Source organism: Podarcis pityusensis (assembly GCF_964106645.2).
Source record: "Podarcis pityusensis genome assembly, chromosome: 3".
Classification (NCBI taxonomy): domain Eukaryota; kingdom Metazoa; phylum Chordata; class Lepidosauria; order Squamata; family Lacertidae; genus Podarcis; species Podarcis pityusensis.
In genome coordinates, this window is record NC_138026.1 from 111292817 (window position 1) to 111312332 (window position 19516).

Consider the following 19516-nt stretch of genomic DNA (forward strand, 5'->3'; position numbering starts at 1 on the left):
GGCCACGAGTGGACCTAACAGTCAGGGGTCCCCTTTACCTTTAAAGTAGTTTCTTTACTGGCAGCTAGGAGAAGTTTCCTTCTAAGCATGGGTGCTCCCCTTCCCATTCCCCAGTGGTTGTCTTTGGATTGCTGGCGGCTGCTAAGATCAGGTCAAAGACACATCTTAGTCCATCACCCAGTTCAGACAGTGGCCAGGCAGATACTTGTGGGGAAGCCCAAAAGGAGGACCACGAGGAAAGCACTCTCCCCACTTGGGATTCCCAGCAGCTGGCATTCAGAGGCTCACTGCCTCCTACAGTGGAAGGGAGTAGATATCAATCCATCAGTTGGATCACAGAAGGAGTGTAACCTAAGACCACCCCCCAGATACATCATACCTACCTCACAGAAAAGGCGATCTACAGCAGAAATCTGAGTGCGTTGTTTATCTCATCTGACAGGTTACCTGTTTAATGGTCACTTGATTGGATTGCCTGGGGAGCCTGGCCAGTCTTTTGTAATGAAAAAAAACTTAGTTCTTGGGCCAGGTCACAGGCTCACACCCTATTCATATCTTAAATGTGCCCTTAAGACAGGATTTGTGAAGGAAAAGACAATGGGGAGGCTTTTCCATTTTCCTTTGACCTTGCAGGGAAAACATTTGGTCAGTTTGGGAATCAAAAATGGTTTCTGGTTGGTCTTCCTGTGCTGATCTATGTACGTGCTTGGTTGGTACGCTTATGAACATGTAACATATATCTAAGACCTCAAAATTCCTATCACACTAGCTAGAGCATGGTGCTGACAATGCCAAGGTTGCAGGTTTGATCCCCTTAAGGGACAACTGCATATTCCTGCATCGCAAGGGGTTGAACTAGATCAGGCTTCCTCAACCTGCGGCCCTCCAGATGTTTTTGGCCTACAACTCCCATGATCCCTAGCTAGCAGGACCAGTGGTCAGGGATGATGGGAATTGTAGTCTCAAAACATCTGGAGGGCCAATGATGAGGGAGCCTGAACTAGATGATCCTCAGGGTCCTTTCCAACTCTTATGAGTCAAAATCTGTTCTAATCATAGTTTAGAGGTCCCGGGCCCTAAGGAAGTCAGATTATCCTCTACCAGGGCCAGGGCCTTCTCAGTGATGGCTCCAACTTGGTAGAATGCTCTGTCCCATGAGACCAGGGCCCTGCAGGATTTAACTTCCTTCTGCAGGGCCTGTAAGACAGAGCTATTCCACCTGGCTTTCAATTTGAACTTAGCCTGATCTTTTATTATAAGAATGGAGGATGAAGTTCATGGACTATGCAGAACTAGATAAACTAACAGGAAGGATTCGAAACCGGCGGGACCAGAAATTCACGGAAGACTGGAGTAAATTTACGGACTATTTGAAAAGTATTTGTGAAGATCAGACGACGTTTGTAGGGATGCAAGAAGTTTTGTGAGGAGTATTATTGGAAGTATTGCAAAAATGGAGAAGTGGGAGGATGATTTGTTAAGAGATGTAAAGGCAATATAAACTTAAGAAATGCATAAGAAGTGGTGGATCATCAGAGGTGCTGATGGAAGTCTAAAAAGATTGTATAAGTGAGATGTTTGGTGGTACATTTTATAATTTATATGTTAAAATCAATAAAAAAATTTTTTTAAAAGAGCTCTGGAGGACTTGAGAGCTTGCACACTTTTTTTGTGACATATCCTTTGGCTCCCACAAGAGGCTCCAGAATTTGCTCCAGCTGCCTGTGGTTCGGCGGGAGTTCCTCTGGCCTGTGGGCCCCGCAGTCCAGCAAATTAGGAGCGGTGCACTTGGCCATGCGGCAGATTAGTCAGCGAGCGGATCATTTGCATAGCAATGAGTCCCTTTGGGACTGCCACTCCGAGACGCTCGCTGGTTGCCACACAGGCTCCTCAAACCCCTTGATAATCCTCCAGCTCTGCCGGTAACCTGAAACTGACGAGAGGATATTTTACAAAGGAATAATAACTCCTTAAAGCAAATATTATTCTGTCAGGATAGTACGAGCATGGCGAAGTAAATCCAGATGTTGCCGAGACAGGATTACAGCAACTATAACCTTTTCCTGTTTAAACAGCCAGCCTCCTGGTGCACCCAAGTTAAGCAATAAGGGTGCGAGGTTCTTCCTCTTTGTTTCTCTTTATAATAATAAAAATAATAAAAAGTTCTCAGATGGTTTAGATCAAATGGCTTAGTCCTTATCAGATAAATGCATTAAAATCCGGTTTATTTATGGAAGTAAATATACATGGCCTGCCCTTTGGAAATTGACTTTGAAAGCGACGTGGAAAAAGCTGCTTCCAATCGCATCTTATAAACCATTTTATTTCTTCTCTCTCTCTCTCTCTCTCTCTCATTTTGAAGAGGATGCCAGGAGAAAGGAGACTATTTTAATATCTGAAATGGGCTTTGAAGTGTATGGGTTTAGAAATGGCTTTCTCGTGAACTTCCTGTGGTTGCAAAATATCCCGCAGTGTAATCTTTCTTTTCGTTGTTGATTGGATCAGAGGCAGACAACTGAACTGAACTGTTTCAGCACTGAGTCTTAATGTTAGGAGCGTTCACACATTGCATTCAATAAGTGTACAGGCAGCGTACCTGGGCACACAATACTTGACTTACACACTTGTACTGTTATTATCATATAATCTTCAGCAAGCGTAGAGTCACACACACACACACACACACACACACACGTGTGTGTAGAGGTACACATGTAGAGATAGATTGTACCTGTGTTCAGTGTGTGAACAAGGCTATTGGGAGTAAATAATAATCTTGAAGGCTGCAATGAATCTACATATTATTGCTTTGATCATCACCATCATGTCTCCAATTAAACGACTGCATGATTTATTTATTTATTTATTTATTTATTTATTTATTTATGGAAATTTTATTTACAACATAACATAAACCCTCCACTCCCCCAGTACACCCTCATTAAACATGAACATAACAAACAATAAGCATAACATACAACAATACAAACAACCAAATAAAAGACTTCCTTTATCCTGTACCTCATTATTTACTTCTTATAAGCTGTTTACTTTATGAATAATTATTAAGATTTTTCTAATTATAACTTAAATATCCACAAAGTCTCCTGCAGACATTAATCGAAACAAGTCCAGGTATGAATTTGAGGGCACTGTTTTGTGAAGTATTCTCTGCATTTTCCCCATGTTTTTTGAAACTCTTGTCTAGTGTGATCTCTAATTGCCTCTGTTAATCTAGCCAGCTCAATAACAGTTTGTTTTGCTATTCCAGAACTTGATAACAACTGCATAATTTAATATAGCTAACAAAATATAATAAAACCAACATAATATCATGCCGATTTTTTTAAATAAAAAAAAAATTAACCTGATAGCAAGCTTAATGAGCAGCTATGTTTATCAGAGCAGCAAAACCTGGGGAATGCATGGGCTCTTTCCTGACAGGCTGCCCAATTTTAGGGATTCCTAACAATACTGAAAGAAAAGTACAGTGGTGCCTCGCAAGACGAAATTAATTCGTTCCGCGAGTTTTGTCGTCTTGCGATTCTTTTCGTCTTGCGAAGCACGGTGTCGGGAAAGTTTTGGAAAAGCTTCAAAAATCACCAGAGTCTTTAAAAACCTCAAAAAAGGCTACCACACCGCGTTCTATGAGTTGCTCCTCGAAGTCAAGTCGCAACTGTATTAAGAAAAAGGAAACAAACTTGCAAGACGTTTCCGTCTTGCGAAGCAAGCCCATAGGGAAAATCGTCTTGCGAAGCAGCTCAAAAAACAAAAAACCCTTTCGTCTAGCGAGTTTTTTGTCTTGCAAGGCATTCGTCTTGCGAGGTACCACTGTACAGCAGGATCAGACCAGAGGTTGATCCTCTTCCAGCATCCTGCTTTCATTAGTGACCCGTCAGACAATTGTGAGAAGCCCATGGGTGAAGCCTTGACTTGGAAGACACAGGCATTTAGATTATGGTTGCCAACACGGTGCTTCTGGGCACACGAGTCCCCGCAGAGCCCTTCCCTGGTGCTGGGTATACGATGCCAGTTTGCAAATGCGCCCACAACCCCCAAAATGGTTGGCAACCCCTGCTTTAAAGATAGGCTTGCTGGGTGCTAAGGGAGTAAGAATGGCCTCCATCACAGACCTGCATGTTGCGAAAGGGCATGCATTAATAATAATAATACAGTGGTACCTCTGGTTACGTACTTAATTCATTCTTAACCTGAAGCTGTTCTTAACCTGAAGCACCACTTTAGCTAATGGGGCCTCCTGCTGCTGCTGCGCTGCCGGAGAACAATTCCTGTTCTCATCCTGAAGCAAAGTTCTTAACCCGAGGTACTATTTCTGGGTTAGTGAAGTCTGTAACCTGAAGCGTATGTAACCTGAAGCGTCTGTAACCCGAGGTACCACTGTAATAATCATAATCATAATAATCATAATCATAATTTATTTATTATTTATACCCCGCCCATCTGGCTGGGTTTCCCCAGCCACTCTGGGCGGCTTCCAACTGAATATTAAAAACAATACAGCATCAGACATCAAAAACTTCCCTAAACAGGGCCGCCTTCAGTTGTCTTTTAAAAGTAAAATAGTTGTTTATTGCCTTGCCATTTGCTGGGAGGGCGTTCCACAGGGCAGGCGCCACTACCGAGAAGGCCCTCTGCCTGGTTCCCTGTAACCTCACTTCTCACAGCGAGGGAACCGCCAGAAGGCCCTCGGCGCTGGACCTCAGTGTCCGGGCTGGATGATGGGGGTGGAGACGCTCCTTCAGGTATACAGGGCCGAGGCCGTTTAGGGCTTTAAAGGTCAGCACCAACACTTTCAATTGTGCTAGGAAACGTACTTGCAGGACAAAACAGCAGCAACAACCAGGTCCTGTCTGCCCAGTGGCAAAGTGCAGTCGTAAGCAGATGTCGGACAATACGGCTGTTTCCTGCTTTCTGCTGACTCTGTGGCCGGTCAAAGCTGCTCAGACCCTACAAAGCAGCTTGCTGAAATCATCAGGCCGGACAGTGAACAGAATGAAAAAGCAACTGAGCCATAGTCCTTCAGTTTGGGGTAATGGGATGCTGCCAACGAGCCGTTGTTTCCCTTGAGAGCTTCCTGATCATGTCCTTTCCTATACCTGGAGTACGTCGAGGACAGTTCCCCATATCCAGGGGTGGCCTGGTCTGTGCACACACCAATGCAGAATGTGGCGCTGGGTGCAGAATTCAGCTTTTGACTTCCATGTTTAAAAAATAAAGTTTCTAGCCCCTGTGGTTTGGGATGCTTGGGAGTGTGCCGGGGAATGCCCAGTGAAATCTCAGGTGATGCTGCAAAGGGTATCCTTCAGCCAATAGACCTTCAATGCTTTCTATAGCTACTTGCCATTCCCAAGCAGAAGAGGTCGTGCAGGTTAATGTTGAAGCTGTGACATAGCTCAGTTGGTAGAGCGTGAGACTCTTCACCGCAGGGTCATGGGTTCAAGCCCCACATTGGAAAAAATATTCCTGCATTGCAGGGGGTTGGACTAGATTCTATGATTCTAGGTGCTGAGTGGCATAATAATAATAATAATAATAATAATAATAATAATATATTATTTATACCCGCGCATCTGGCTGGGTTTCCCCAGCTACTCTGGGCTGCTCCCAACAAAATATTAAAAACATGAGAAAACATCAAACATTGAAAACTTTCCTAAACAGGGCTGCCTTCAGATGTTTTCTAAAAGTCAGATACAGTGGTACCTCTGGTTGCGGACATGATCTGTTCCGGGGTGCCATTCACACCCCGAAAAGTCTGCAATCAGAGCGGGGCTTCTGCGCATGTGTGAAGCACAATAGAGCGCTTCTGCGCATGTGTGAACTGCGATAGAGCGCTTCTGCGCATGTGTGAACTGCGATAGAGCGCTTCTGCGCATGTGCGAACCACGCAGAACTCTTCTGTGTGAGCACACGTGGCAAAACCCAGGTTCTTAACCCGAAAAACGCAACATGAAGCGTTCTCAAGAAGAGGTATGACTGTAGTTGTTTATTTCCTTGACATCTGTTGGGAGGGCACCACTACTGAGAAGGCCTAGTTCCCTGTAACCTCACATCTTGCAGTGAGGGAACTGCCAGAAGGCCCTCGGCGCTGGACCTCAGTGTTTGGGCAGAACGATGGGGGTGGAGACTCTCCTTCAGGTATACTGGACCAAGGCCGTTTAGGGCTTTAAAGGTCAGCACCAACACTTATAATTGTGCTCGGAAATGTACTGGGAGCCAATGTACGTCTTGAGGAGTTTCTTGTTTTCTTTTTAGCCACTGAGCACAGCCTGATATGAATTATCTGATTTAGTTTCCTTCAGGGTATCATCAGTCCATTCTTTGCCTTTGGCTCAGTTACGGCCTTTCTGCTTCGTATTTGCCTGACTCCATGGTACTGATTCTGCCCTTCTCTAATAATGATTTTATTATGCCAGTCACAGCAGCCATGGATGCTCTCTTAGAGCTGCTCTCTTTTTTTGCGCATCAGGGAAAGCTCAGATTGCACAATAGAGTTTGGTAATCTTGGGCCAAAAATGAGATGGATGGATCTAGCCTGTGGAATGGAGCGGGAAGAGGCGCTGAGCTCTCCTCCAATTTTGCTTTTAAATGGCTCCGGACAGAGAAAAATGAAACATTTCCCTGGGAACAATAAGTTTGGCCATCTGGATAGATTTTTTTTTTTAAGAGGTATTTGTTTTATTTTATTAAATGCACAATCTGCTCCACAGAAGAGTTCCTTCAAACAGTTTTCTCCTGGCATGCCCGTCAACAAGCTAGCTTTATGTCGTTGTTATTGCTGCTGCTGCTGTTATGAGACAAGGAGTGGGAAAAGTTGGTTTCGTTGTTAATTCAACCCCATGATAAATTCTTAGGGAGTTCTGCATTTGCATATAATAAAATTGATTCATTTATGTGAATAGACAGTGGTTGGGGAGCTGCCCCAACTTCCTCAAATGTTAGACAAGAGATTATTTGAAGAGAGTTCAGAGTTAATTATTTTGTTTCGGCTCCAAGCCCTAAAAACAGAATGCCCGTTTATGGCAGGGTACTGAACTTGCAGAAAGCGCCTCTCCAGAAAGAGAGTTCCTTCCTCTAAATTCCTAGGAGTTTATCTCAGTGAAGACCTTACCTGGAAAATAAGTACAACCCAGGTGGTTAATAAAGCCCAACAGAGACTCCATCTCCTCAGAGTATTGCGAAAGAACGATGTCAATCAACATTTGATGATCTCCTTCTACCGGTCAACAATAGAAAATGTCCTTTCATACTGTATCACGGTGTGGTACGCTGGTTTGACATCAACTGATAGGAAGTGCCTACAAAGGGTGGTGAATACAGCACAAGGTATTATGGGCTGTCCCATGAATCTGCTGGATGACATCGTAGAAGAACGTTGCCTCAGGAGAGTGAGGAAAATTCTCAGGGATGATTCACACCCTGGCCGGCACTTTCTTGATCTCTTGCCCTCTGGCAGAAGATATAGAAGCATGATTAGTCACACCAACAGGGTAAAGAACAGCTTCTATCCATGGGCTGTTAGGCTGCTGAATGAAAAGATAACAACAGGGCAACTGACTTTTGGGTTTGGTGGATGTGCGTCAGTAAACGCGGGGAATTAAAACTAAGAGCTGAGTGGAGGGTGCTCGTGTAATCTCACTGTATACAAGTTGTACAAGTGACAATAAAGTATTTCAATTTCCAGACATAAATTTTATTGTGTATAGCTGATTATTTGAGCATGATGGTGAATATCATGGTGGTCATACATCATCTCATTGCCAAAAGTTTTGGGGCAGACATACTGCTTTGTTTCTTCCGATCAGTGATTGTTCCATAACTTCTTGCTGAAATCCAGTAATTTTTCTTTTTTGAGCCCCACTTTTGTTCCACTGTAGTGCACAAGTGCCCCTCCAGAGGGCAATAATGCAAAGAGCACTGGGGAAGCATCATAGAAGGGAATGATATAAGTATTGCTGGTCCAATGTAAATCTACCACTAACCCACTATTGTTGCATCAATGTTGCAGAATATCAAAATGACTAGGAGAGGCCATTTGCACTTTCCCCATTGATTTGGCACCTCCTATGTAGGAATTGGACGCGGGTGGCACTGTGGGTTAAACCACAGAGCCTAGGACTTGCTGATCAGAAGGTCGGTGGTTCAAATCCCAACGACAGGGTGAGCTGCCGTTGCTCGGTCCCCGCTCCTGCCAACCTAGCAGTTTGAAATCACGTCAAAGTGCAAGTAGATAAATAGGTACCGCTCCAGCAGGAAGGTAAACGGCGTTTCTGTGTGCTGCTCTGGTTCGCCAGAAGTGGCTTAGTCATGCTGGCCACATGACCCGGAAGCTGTACGCCAGCTCCCTCGGCCAATAAAGCGAGATGAGCGCCGCAACCCCAGAGTTGGCCACAACTGGACCTAATGGTCAGGGGTCCCTTTACCTTTTTATGTAGAAATTACGTTTGATAAGAATTTGTCGAAAAGAGATAACTAACCTGATTATTTCCAGCAAAAATGTATACGTTATTTGAATTGCACAATTAATGCTGCACTCATAAAGATGAATAATAGAATCATAGAACTGCATTGGAAGGGAACCCGGGGGTCATTCAGTCCAACCCCCTGCAATGCAGGAATCTCAACTAAAACATCCATGACAGATGCCCATCCAACTTCTGCTTAAAAACCTTCAAGGAAGGAGAGTCCACAACCTCGCAAGGGAGTCTGTCCCACTGCCGAACAGCTCTTACTGCCAGAAAGTTATTCCTGATGTTTAGTCAGAATCTCATTTCTTGTACATTTGTACCTCGGATTAAGAACTTAATTTGTTCTGGAGGTCCGTTCTTAACCTGAAACTGTTCTTAAACCTGAGGTACCACTTTAGCTAATGGGGCCTCCCGCTGCCGCTGTGCGGTTTTTGTTCTCATCCTGAAGCAAAGTTCTTAACCTGAGGTACTATTTCTGGGTTAGCGGAGTCTGTAACCTGAAGCGTCTGTAACATAGCTGTCAATGTTTGCTCTTTTTTAAAGGGAAATTCCCTTATTCCGAATAGGATTCCTCGCAAGAAAAGGGAAAAGTTGACAGCTATGGTCTGTAACCTGAAGCATCTGTAACCCGAGGTACCACTATACAGTGGTATCTCTGGTTACAAACACTTCTGGTTATGAACGCTTCAGGTTACGAGCTCCGCTAACCCAGAAGTAGCTGCTCCTGGTTGCGAACTTTGCCCCAGGATGTGAACGGAAAATGGGCACAGCAGAGGCCCCATTAGCAAAAGCGCACCTCAGGATAAGAATGGTTTCAGCTTAAGAATGGACCTCCGGAACGAATTAAGTTCGTAACCAGAGGTACCACTGTGTTATGTACTGAGTTGAATAGGATCCAAAAGGCAGCAGTCTGATTGGTCCTAGAACAATAGGATTCAGAATGCAGCAGCCTGATTGGTCCTAGAACAATAGGATTCAGAATGCAGCAGCCTGATTGGTCCTAGAACAATAGGGTCCAGAATGCAGCAGTCTGATTGGTCCACAGGAGCCACCCAATCCAGCTCCAGGTGGAAGTGAATCTGCAACCTGATTGGCCTACAGGTGAATCCCAGAATTAGCCAATCACGTGGGGCCCATTGTGTAAATAATGTATATAAAGCAGACATTCTGGGGGAACTTCCATTCCTCCTCACTACTATGAGCTGAATAAAGAGCATGAAATCCACTCTCAACTCCGAGTATATTTCACACTGTAACTTGAATCTCTTGGTATAAGAGTCCTACCCTCCAGAGCAGGAGAAAACAAACTTGCCCCATCTTCCACGTGACAGTCCTTTAGATATTTGAAGAAATTTAACTCTGGTTTCCAGTAAAAATTCAATTGACCATAACAATGATGATCACAATGCCTTGCCCAAATACCTCTATGCAGCCAAAGGAAATCCCGCTAAATCAATCCGCTTTGCACAGCAGAGCAATAGGTTCGTGAAATCACAGCGTTGCTCTAGCAACCTTCTTATCAGGTGGCTTAATCACACTTGCATAATCCTCTCGTATTGTGTCCCTTCTGTTTATCAGGCACATAATAGCACAAAGCAGAGCGAAAGAGAACTGAGGCTGAAAGAACCCCTGAGGGGGGAAATATCAACCCACAAGTGTAAAATAAGGAACTGTATGTTTGGGTTTTTTTTTTTAAAAAAAAGCTGTTTTAAAAGAGCAACGTGTTTTGTCCTGTGTCATCACTCAAATAGATTTCTAGGTCAGGTGGACTGGGAGGCCCTAGATATTACTGCAAATGTTATAATACAGTTTCAAGCACTGTTCTGACAACCTCTGTGCAATATCCTAACCACAAATAAACAAGTTAGAGAGAGCCTCACAAAAACTCTCCAAAACTACTTCAAAGAAAATGATGTCGATACATATAACAACCCCCCTGCTACGGGACGCAATGAAGCAGTCGCCAGAGGAGCTTTCATAAAAGAGAAAGCATCCCTTAAAAAAAAAAACCCTCAAAAACTAGCAAAATAAATAAAAGGGTTTGTTTCACAAATAAATGTAGGGATAAATTAGAGGTAAAATGAGCTTTTATTCTATTATTATATGAAGAGCAAAGCAGATAGAAAAACAGAAAGGTTAAAATGTTTTTGCAAGAGATAAATATTGCTTTCTACAGTGATCAAGTCAACCTTGCCCAATCCGGTGGCTTCTGGATGTTTTAGACTACAACTCCCAGCAACCCTAGTTATGCCTGCTGGGAATGATGGGAGCTGTAGTTCAAAGCAACCAGACCCTGTCAGGTTGGGGAAGGAAGGCTGCCTTAAGATGTCACCACAGATGTGGAATACCCATCCCACCAAAATGCTGTCTCACCTGGGAGTATCTTAATTTGTTTCACAGCCCGCGGTCCGTGCAGAGGAATTAAACATGTTTTGCTATGGCTGGCTTGGAAGTAGAAAACAATTTCAACTGTCAGTAGGTGGCATCAGTTAGCTAGAGGAAAAGTGAGAGGGGCGGGGAGAGAGACTTTTAAGGCTTTTTGCATTGCCAGATTGTGAATATCAACACACTCAGGGCAAATGTATGAAAATTCTGAGCCGAGGGGCCGATTGCTAAAGTGGGTGTCAGAATATAAGACAGAGCGGGGTTTCATCAATACTTTTTATTTTTCTGTTTATTAGCTGTTTTTTAGCCAAAGTGCTCAGAGGGTCTTACAGTACAGTAAAATAATAAAATCACAACGAGTTGAATCACAGCAGAGCAGCATAAAATGAAACAGCAACATAAAGCTATATCTATAGACTAAGCAGAATTTTATGCACATCTTAGACGCAAGTCCCTCTAAGTTCAGTAGGCCTTACTCCCAGGTCAGTGAATCATAGAACTGTAGAGTTGGAAGGGACCACGAGGGTCATCTAGTCCAACCCCCTGCAATGCAGGAATCATTTGCTCAACATGGAGTTTGAACCCACAACCCTGAGATTAAGGGTCTCATGCTGTAGAGCTATCCCCGGATTGCAGCCTCAAATGGCCTAGAGAAATCAAATTGATGTTTATCTGTTGCTGGGAAGAGAACAAAGATGGTGCCAGGTGAACCTCACTGGGGTGGAGATTTGAGAGATGTGGTGCCACAGCAGAAAAGGCCCTGTCTTCAAATGACCAAGCCCTTTGCTTCAGAAGGCTGACACATGAATCTCAATATCCAGGCAGATTTGTGTTAGAATAGGCAGTCCTTCAATTGCTCTGGCCCCAAGCCATAGGACATGCCCCTCCAGATGTTATGGGTATACAACCATCAATGACAGGCTTCCTCAACCTCGGCCCTCCAGATGTTTTTGGCCTACAACTCCCATGATCCCTAGCTAGCAGGACCACTGGTCAAGGATGATGGGAATTGTAGTCTCAAAACATCTGGCGGGCCGAGGTTGAGGAAGCCCGATCAACGAAGTCTACACCTTCTGCTGTGATTCTTTGCATACTTACCTAGAAGAAATCTTTAAAAACCAACAACTAAACACATTTCCCTCCCTCTCTCCTTTTTCTTTCTTTCATTCTTCCTTCACAGGAGAGTTTTTTAAGGGGTAGCTGATGCAGAGGCTGGCTTAAGAAGATCCAAGATGACGACGACAGTAGCGACAGACTATGACAACATTGAAATCCAACAGCAATACAGCGATGTCAACAACCGCTGGGATGTTGAAGAGTGGGACAACGAGAACAGTTCCGCGCGGCTGTTTGAGAGGTCTCGCATCAAAGCTTTAGCAGGTAGGACTTTCACCTTTTCTACCATTGGTGCAGTTATTCAGCTTGTGCTGTTTGTGTTCCTAGCACAAAGGTGGCCCTAAATAATAGCTTGTGGTCTACCCTCTGAATCCAGGTACAACTTTCAGGAAACAGAGCTGATCTCCATTTAACAGGAGTGTTCAGCATAACCACACCTATTGCCTCTTAATGAAACAAACATGCAACGGGTTGCTTCAAACCATGATTTATGATTGGCGACCAAATCAGGACGGGAGACCGTGGTTTGAAGGTGGTTTGCAAGCCATAGTTTGAGCACCTTATGGTTGGGTGTTAACATCGAAATGAACAAACTACATGTTAATATCTCTCAGCCATCCTTTTTTTTAAAAAAAAAACACACCTTTGAGGCAAGTTTCAAGGATTTGACAGCTACTTTAGAAATAATAAAGTAATAATAACGGTGAACTCTCCTATTTCAAGAATGACACGGTACTGCACGGGTTATGCAGTGTTTGTAATTGTTCATAAACGATTGGGACAGGTACTCTGAAAGTTCAATTCCAGAACTTTAAATGAGGTGCTAATGTCTCCAGAAAATGGATCAATGGCTGTGGTGCTTTGAATTTAGCTTCCCAATGGAGAACTATTTAGGAAGGTCTATAATGGTTGACTGACTGCCATCATCAGTAGAGGAAGACCTCTTCTCAATTTCTATATTGCTTTGTCTAACTGTGAAGGGGGGCGGGAATCAGGATCATGCCCAGAGGTCCTATCTTCTCCCTACCTCTCAGGTTTTCAACAGAAAAACAGAAACAGGTTATTTCCTGGGGTTCCTGATAGTGTGGAAGAGCTTGTGTGTGTGTGTGTGTGTGTGTGTGTGAGAGAGAGAGAGAGAGAGAGAGATCAGCTGTAAGTGCATAGAATCCCTTTTACACCTTCTGCTGTGACCCTGCACCCCCTCCCCAAATTCACTGAGCTCTGTATATAATCTGGTCTTCACCTTTTCCCAGCTGTCAGTTAGGCCCTGATCCACACAGGTGTTTTCATCAGGGCCGGCCCACCCATGAGGAAAGATGAGGCAACCGCCTCAGACAGCAGGATCATCAGGGGCAGCAGATGTCGATATCGAGCTCTCTTCCCAACCCAGACCAAAATATCTGGGGCTGGCTGGAGGATACGCAAGAAAGCAGCTTTATCAGCCTTTAGGCAGGTAGGCCGAGCAGCCTAAACAAAGCCCCGCTACACCTCAGGTCTCTTTGGAGCTTCCTCTGTCCTCACTGACATCCCCTTCGGGCTTCAGGGAGGGTCTCATCCTGAGCTACGAGGACTCTCCAGCTCTCTTCCACCATTTCCGGGTTCAAATTGAAATTTTTACTGATTTCTTGGCACTGCACTTATATGCAGTTGCAGGAGAGTTGATCACACGTAAGTGTGTTGGGGGACGATGGCGACACTTGTACTAGCATTCTGTGCCAACTGCCAAACTTGATGAAAATCTCTGTGTAGCCCACAGACCCCTGGGCACTTGTATCTTTTGAAGTCAACATTTATCACAGTGTCAGCAGCCCCTGTGTTTCGGTGCAAGCGCCCTTCTCAACTTCCGACCCTGGGTTGAAGCAATGTTTTGTCTAGTTCTTTTGCAGATGTGTGTCTAGAAAACTACTTAAGACGCATAAATCAGCTGCACGTTGTCAGAGTTTATAAACCCCTGTCTGCAAAGTCCAGTCGCTTTGTATCACGAGAGTTACGGTGCCAACAACATTCATTTCAGTGTCCCTACGGGAGCTAGAGGGCAACATAATTTTCCACCCTCGCGGCGTCATAATCTGTTATCTTGGCGGTGGTTACCCAGTTTTCAGACGGAATGGAAAAAAACCAAAGCCTTGCACTTGTTCTGTGGCAGTCAAAAGCAGTTCTTTTTTCTCTTTTTAAAAATATTTTATTAAGGATTTTCTTGTTTTACAGAAGTGTAGTCAAAAGCAGTTCTCAGGTTGTGTTCCTCAAAACCAACAAACTTTTTCAGCAGGGGGCCTTTCCACTGTCCCTCAGACCTTGTGGGGGGCAGTTTGCCAGGCCTTAGTTTGCCTAAAGGTAAAGGTAAAGGGACCCCTGACCATTAGGTCCAGCTGTGGCCGACTCTGGGGTTGCGGTGCTCATCTCGCTTTATTGGCCGAGGGAGCCGGCGTACAGCTTCCGGGTCATGTGGCCAGCATGACTAAGCCGCTTCTGGCAAACCAGAGCAGCGCACAGAAACGCCGTTTACCTTCCCGCCGGAGTGGTACCTATTTATCTACTTGCACTTTGACGTGCTTTCGAACTGCTAGGTTGGCAGGAGCAGGGACCGAGCAACGGGAGCTCACCCCGTCGTGGGGATTCGAACCACCGACCTTCTGATCGGCAAGTCCTAGGCTCTATGGTTTAACCCACAGCGCCACCCGCGTCCTTTTAGTTTGCCTACCCGTGCTCAAAACCATCACCGGGCAGATTCTGTTCCTGCCTGGAACATGCTACATATGGCCCAAGTATGTTTGTACACAGAGGCACACATAAATCCATATACACAAAACGTATACATATGCGTGCACACGAATGTGCACGTGCATATCTTCCTTTATACATAAGGCTGTCATTCCATTGGAGGATCTGTGGTGCTGCATCACAGTCCTGGATGTGCATGAAGAATTTGGGGTTGGGAAGGTGAAAAGCAAGCTTAGTAGTTTCATGGGGTGCAAAGGAGAAGGGCTAGGAGCTTAATGTGGGGGGAATGGCAGGGGAGTTGCTGAGCAGAACTAGCAGAGGCACAGTCGTGTGTGTGTGTGTGTGTGTGTGTACACAAATACATATCTCTGGTTTTTTCTTTTGGGGGGGGAGGTGTGTCAGGAGGTACTACACATGAGTAGGAATCCGGCAGAGACACATGCCCGACTGGCATGTTCTCTCCTTCCTGGTTGGTCATTCGGGAGATTCAAAAGCTTTCTCCAACCCGAACATCACAGCGACTGATACCAAGAGGCATCAGCGCACTTCAGGATCAGCAGAGTACAGTGGTACCTCAGGTTACATACGCTTCAGGTTACATACGCTTCAGGTTACACACTCCGCTAACCCAGAAATAGTGCTTCAGGTTAAGAACTTTGCTTGAGGATAAGAACAGAAATCGGGCTGCAGCGGCGCGGCAGCAGCAGGAGGCCCCAATAGCTAAAGTGGTGCTTCAGGTTAAGAACAGTTTCAGGTTAAGAACGGACTTCCGGAACGAATTAAGTACTTAACCTGAGGTACCACTGTATAGGCAGTCAGCGTTCCGACTCAGTAGCGCAGCTTTTTGGCTAAACTACGTTTATTTACATATATACTCTTGGAGCATTGCAACTCAGCTCCTTCCTCTTCAGCATCAGACAACAAAGAGAGAGAACAAAGGGTCAAAAATCCTGCACCACGGAAACACAGTAATATAAACACCCTGTCTCCGTCACTTCCCACAATGTGGAATGAAAACATGCACCGTCATGTGATATAAACAATCCCATGACTGCAACACGGGGAAAGAATCCTAACTTGCATAGTCATTTCAATGCACTCTGTGTGTGATTCCCCAAAATGCACGGTAGCAGGCCGACATTCCTGACATCTGAACCAAATGCCAAATGAGACATGCTGAAAGGCAGGACTACACCAATTCAGAAAGTGCTGGAGATCCCCTGGGTTCCTTGCAAAAAGAGGAATCACGGAATTGTAGAGTCGGAAGGGACCCCAACAGTCATCTAGTCCAACCCCCTGCGATGCAGGAATTATCAGATAAAGCATCCATGACAGTTGGTCACCCAAGCTCTGCTTGAAAACCTCCACAACCTCCCGAGGGAGAACATGCCGCTGTCAAAAAGCTCTTACTGTCAGAATAGTTCTTCCTGGTGTTTTGTCAGAATCTCCTTTCTTGTAACTTGAAGCCCTGGGTTCAAGTCCCACCCTCTGGAGCAGGAGAAAACAAGCTTGCTCCCTCTTCCATGGGACAGCCCTTGAGATATTTGGAGATGGCTATGTCGATAACATGACACCGAGTCAACAGCTGCAACCACTGTCAGCCAGTGTGGTGTAGTGGTTCAGAGAGGTGGACTCGTAATCTGGTGAACCGGGTTCGCTTCCCTGCTCCTCCACATGCAGCTGCTGGGTAACCTTGGGCCAGTCACACTTCTCTGAAGTCTCTCAGCCCCACTCACCTCACAGAGTGTTTGTTGTGGGGGAGGAAGGGAAAGGAGAATGTTAGCCGCTTTGAGACTCCTTCGGGTAGTGATAAAGTGGGATATCAAATCCAAATTCTTCTTCTTCTTCATAAAAACTACACACATTCTCTCTCTCTCTTTCTCTAGCACCTGCAACCGCACCACCCTTTGGCAAAGGGAAATAGACAACTCTTGTTGTGCTGATAGTCAGAGATGGGCTGGCTTAGGAGCAAGCTGCTGCCACAGGGAATCCACAGTGTGCAACAAGCACCTTGTGCTTTGCAGCAAAATCCTAACCTAGTAAGCCAACCAAGCCATTTTGTTGTCGTTCTGAGGGTGGGATGGGAATTTGCAAACTCCACCTCTGTGATCGACAGGCAATATAGACTGGCTAGGTCAAACTACCATCTCGCTTAGAAATGCACATGAATAAGCAGTAGATAGATGCCCTAAATAGATGCATTTTATTTATCTAATCTCATTTGTATCCACCCCGAGATGCTTAGGCCCATTTCTAACTCAAGATTTGTACCCAGGACTCCCTGATCAGACTGTGACACCCCGCCAGGTCCACCAGGGGTAGCCAACATGGTGCACTTCCAGATGTTTTGGGCTGCAACTCCCATAATCCTCTGCCATTGGCCATGCTGGCCGGGGCTGCTGGGAATTGGAGTCCAAAGCCACTGGAGGGGCCACCACTTGGGCAGCAGCTGAACTACACACACCATGGACCAGTCTGGTCAGCACAATGGATTCCTCCTGTCTCTTGGATCAGGCTCCATCTCCGCTTCCTGACAGCACAAATCCAGGCTTGGGAAGAAGACTGGTGTAGCCTGGACTAGTCTGGACACAAACAGTCCAAGCAGTCATCCAAGGGAACAATATTTTGAGGTGTACCCCTGGAAAAAAACATCGGGAAAGTGCTCACGCAACTATTACAACTGGAGTCATCAGATGATGCCTCAACAGTGGTACCTCGGGTTACATACACTTCAGGTTACATACACTTCAGGTTACAGACTCTGCTAACCCAGAAATAGTGCTTCAGGTTAAGAACTTTGCTTCAGGATGAGATCCAGTGTGGTGTAGTTGTTAAGAGCGGTAGTCTCGTAATCTGGGGAACCGGGTTCGCGTCTCTGCTCCTCCACATGCAGCTGCTGGGTGACCTTGGGCCAGTCACACTTTTTTGGAGTCTCTCAGCCCCACTTACCTCACAGAGTGTTTGTTGTGGGGGAGGAAGGGAAAGGAGATTGTTAGCCGCTTTGAGACTCCTTAAAGGGAGTGAAAGGCGGGATATCAAATCCAAACTCTTCTTCTTCTTCTTCAGCTAGGCAGCAGCAGGCGGCCCCAATAGCTAAAGTGGTGCTTCAGGTTAAGAACAGTTTCAGGTTAAGAATGGACCTCCGGAACGAATTAAGTACTTAACCCGAGGTACCACTGTAGTTGGCTTCCTATGGAATTGAGAAGGGCATTTCTGTCTAGGCTCCTTAGGCACAGCACCGAACTTGCCCAGATGACCTAGATAGATTTTGATAAATTTCACGGGAGGTTTTATTGGCGGTGTGGTCCCAGGAGCTTATGATCTGGGTTTTTGTTTTTGTTTTAATCCAACTGGGAATGGTAGTGATTTTTGTTCCAACGATGTTAGCGGGAAACCCATCAGGAAGGCTCCTCTGTACTTGGGTGCTGCTTGACACCCCAGGTGAGGGATGAATAATACACACGAAACAATCACTTAAGGGACATCTAATACAATGTGGGCAACTCAATTATTTAGCTTGTCTAAAAGAGGCACTCGTTTCAGTGCTTTGAGAAGCCTGCTGTAGATTTGATACAGCGCTAAATTTAGGTCTTCTCTATCCAGCTTTCTCCCCAGAATGTATTTATTTGGGAATGGGGAGGACATGAACTGCTAGGGATTTGCGAGGTTGCGGGGAGAGAGAGAGAGAGAGAGAGAGAGAGAGAGAGAGAGTTTGATTCAGTTTACTTTCCAAAGTAATATGTGAACTAAAACACAGCCATCCTTCTCCATACATTTCTCTGTAATGTCTACAAAAATGCATATGCTGGGGTAAGGTGTGCATATCAGTGTGTTTATTAATGGAAGTAACACCAGAAAAATGTGTTATATTGGGGAAAAAACAATTTGAAAAACGTGTGCATTAGGCAAAGTTGCATTACAATTTGTAAAATTTAGGAAAAATTAGCACAAAAAGGTTACCTCTTCGTTTTACCAAATGTATTTCTGGTGTGGTGTTACAGAGGGTCTCAGGCAGAGGTCTGTGCTAGCCCAGCAATCTGGGTTACTTGATCATGCATTTCCGATCTTCTACAAACAAGTCTTCTGCTGAGCTATAATGCCTCCCACATTGTTTGTGGTATGTTCTGGGTTATGCTTCCCCCTCCCATCTCAACCCCCCCCACACACAATTGTAAGTGCAGTGAAACCATCTGCAAGATTTGATTCAGAAGGGCTAGCGGCAGTGGAGGCAACTGAGGACCAGGTCCATGGAGGATGTCTGAAGGTTCTGTCAATTAGTAGGAGGAAACGTAGAACCCGAAGCACCTGGTTCGCAGGTTACTCCTCAGTATATTGAGTCAATAGGGGCACGGGTGGTGCTGTGGTCTAAACCACTGAGCCTCTTGGGCTTGCTGATTGGAAGGTCGGCGGGTCGAATCCCCACGACGGGGTGAGCTCCCGTTGCTCTGTCCCAGAACCTGCCAACCTAACAGTTCAAAAGCACACTAGTGCAAGTAGAGAAATAGGTACTGCTCCGGCGGGAAGGTAAACGGCATTTCCATGCGCTCTGGCACTCGTCAAGGTCCTCCGTGCACCAGTAGCGGTTTACTCATGCTGGCCTCATGACCAGGAAAGCTGTCTGCGGACAAATGCCGGCTCCCTCGGCCTGAAAGCGAGATGAGCACCACAACCCCATAGCCGCCTTTGACTGGATGTAAACGTCCAGAGGTCCTTTACCTTTACCTTTTTATATTTAGTCATCTGGAAGCCTCAGAGCTGCTCAAGCATCTATGGCCTCTTCCTCTCCAAGGAGATGCTGCACTTAC

General features: G+C 45.4%; 1 protein-coding gene across 2 annotated transcripts in view; it reads left to right on the forward strand.

Moving 5' to 3' along the window:
* Positions 1–19516, forward strand: part of SPTBN1 (spectrin beta, non-erythrocytic 1) — a 225325-nt gene that overhangs the window by 46904 nt on the left and 158905 nt on the right. For both annotated transcript variants that reach the window (XM_081000778.1, XM_081000776.1), the window contains exon 2: positions 12055–12254. In XM_081000778.1, the coding sequence (XP_080856904.1) occupies positions 12107–12254 (148 nt within the window). In that variant the 5' untranslated portion in view covers positions 12055–12106. The remainder of the gene's footprint in view (positions 1–12054; positions 12255–19516) is intronic.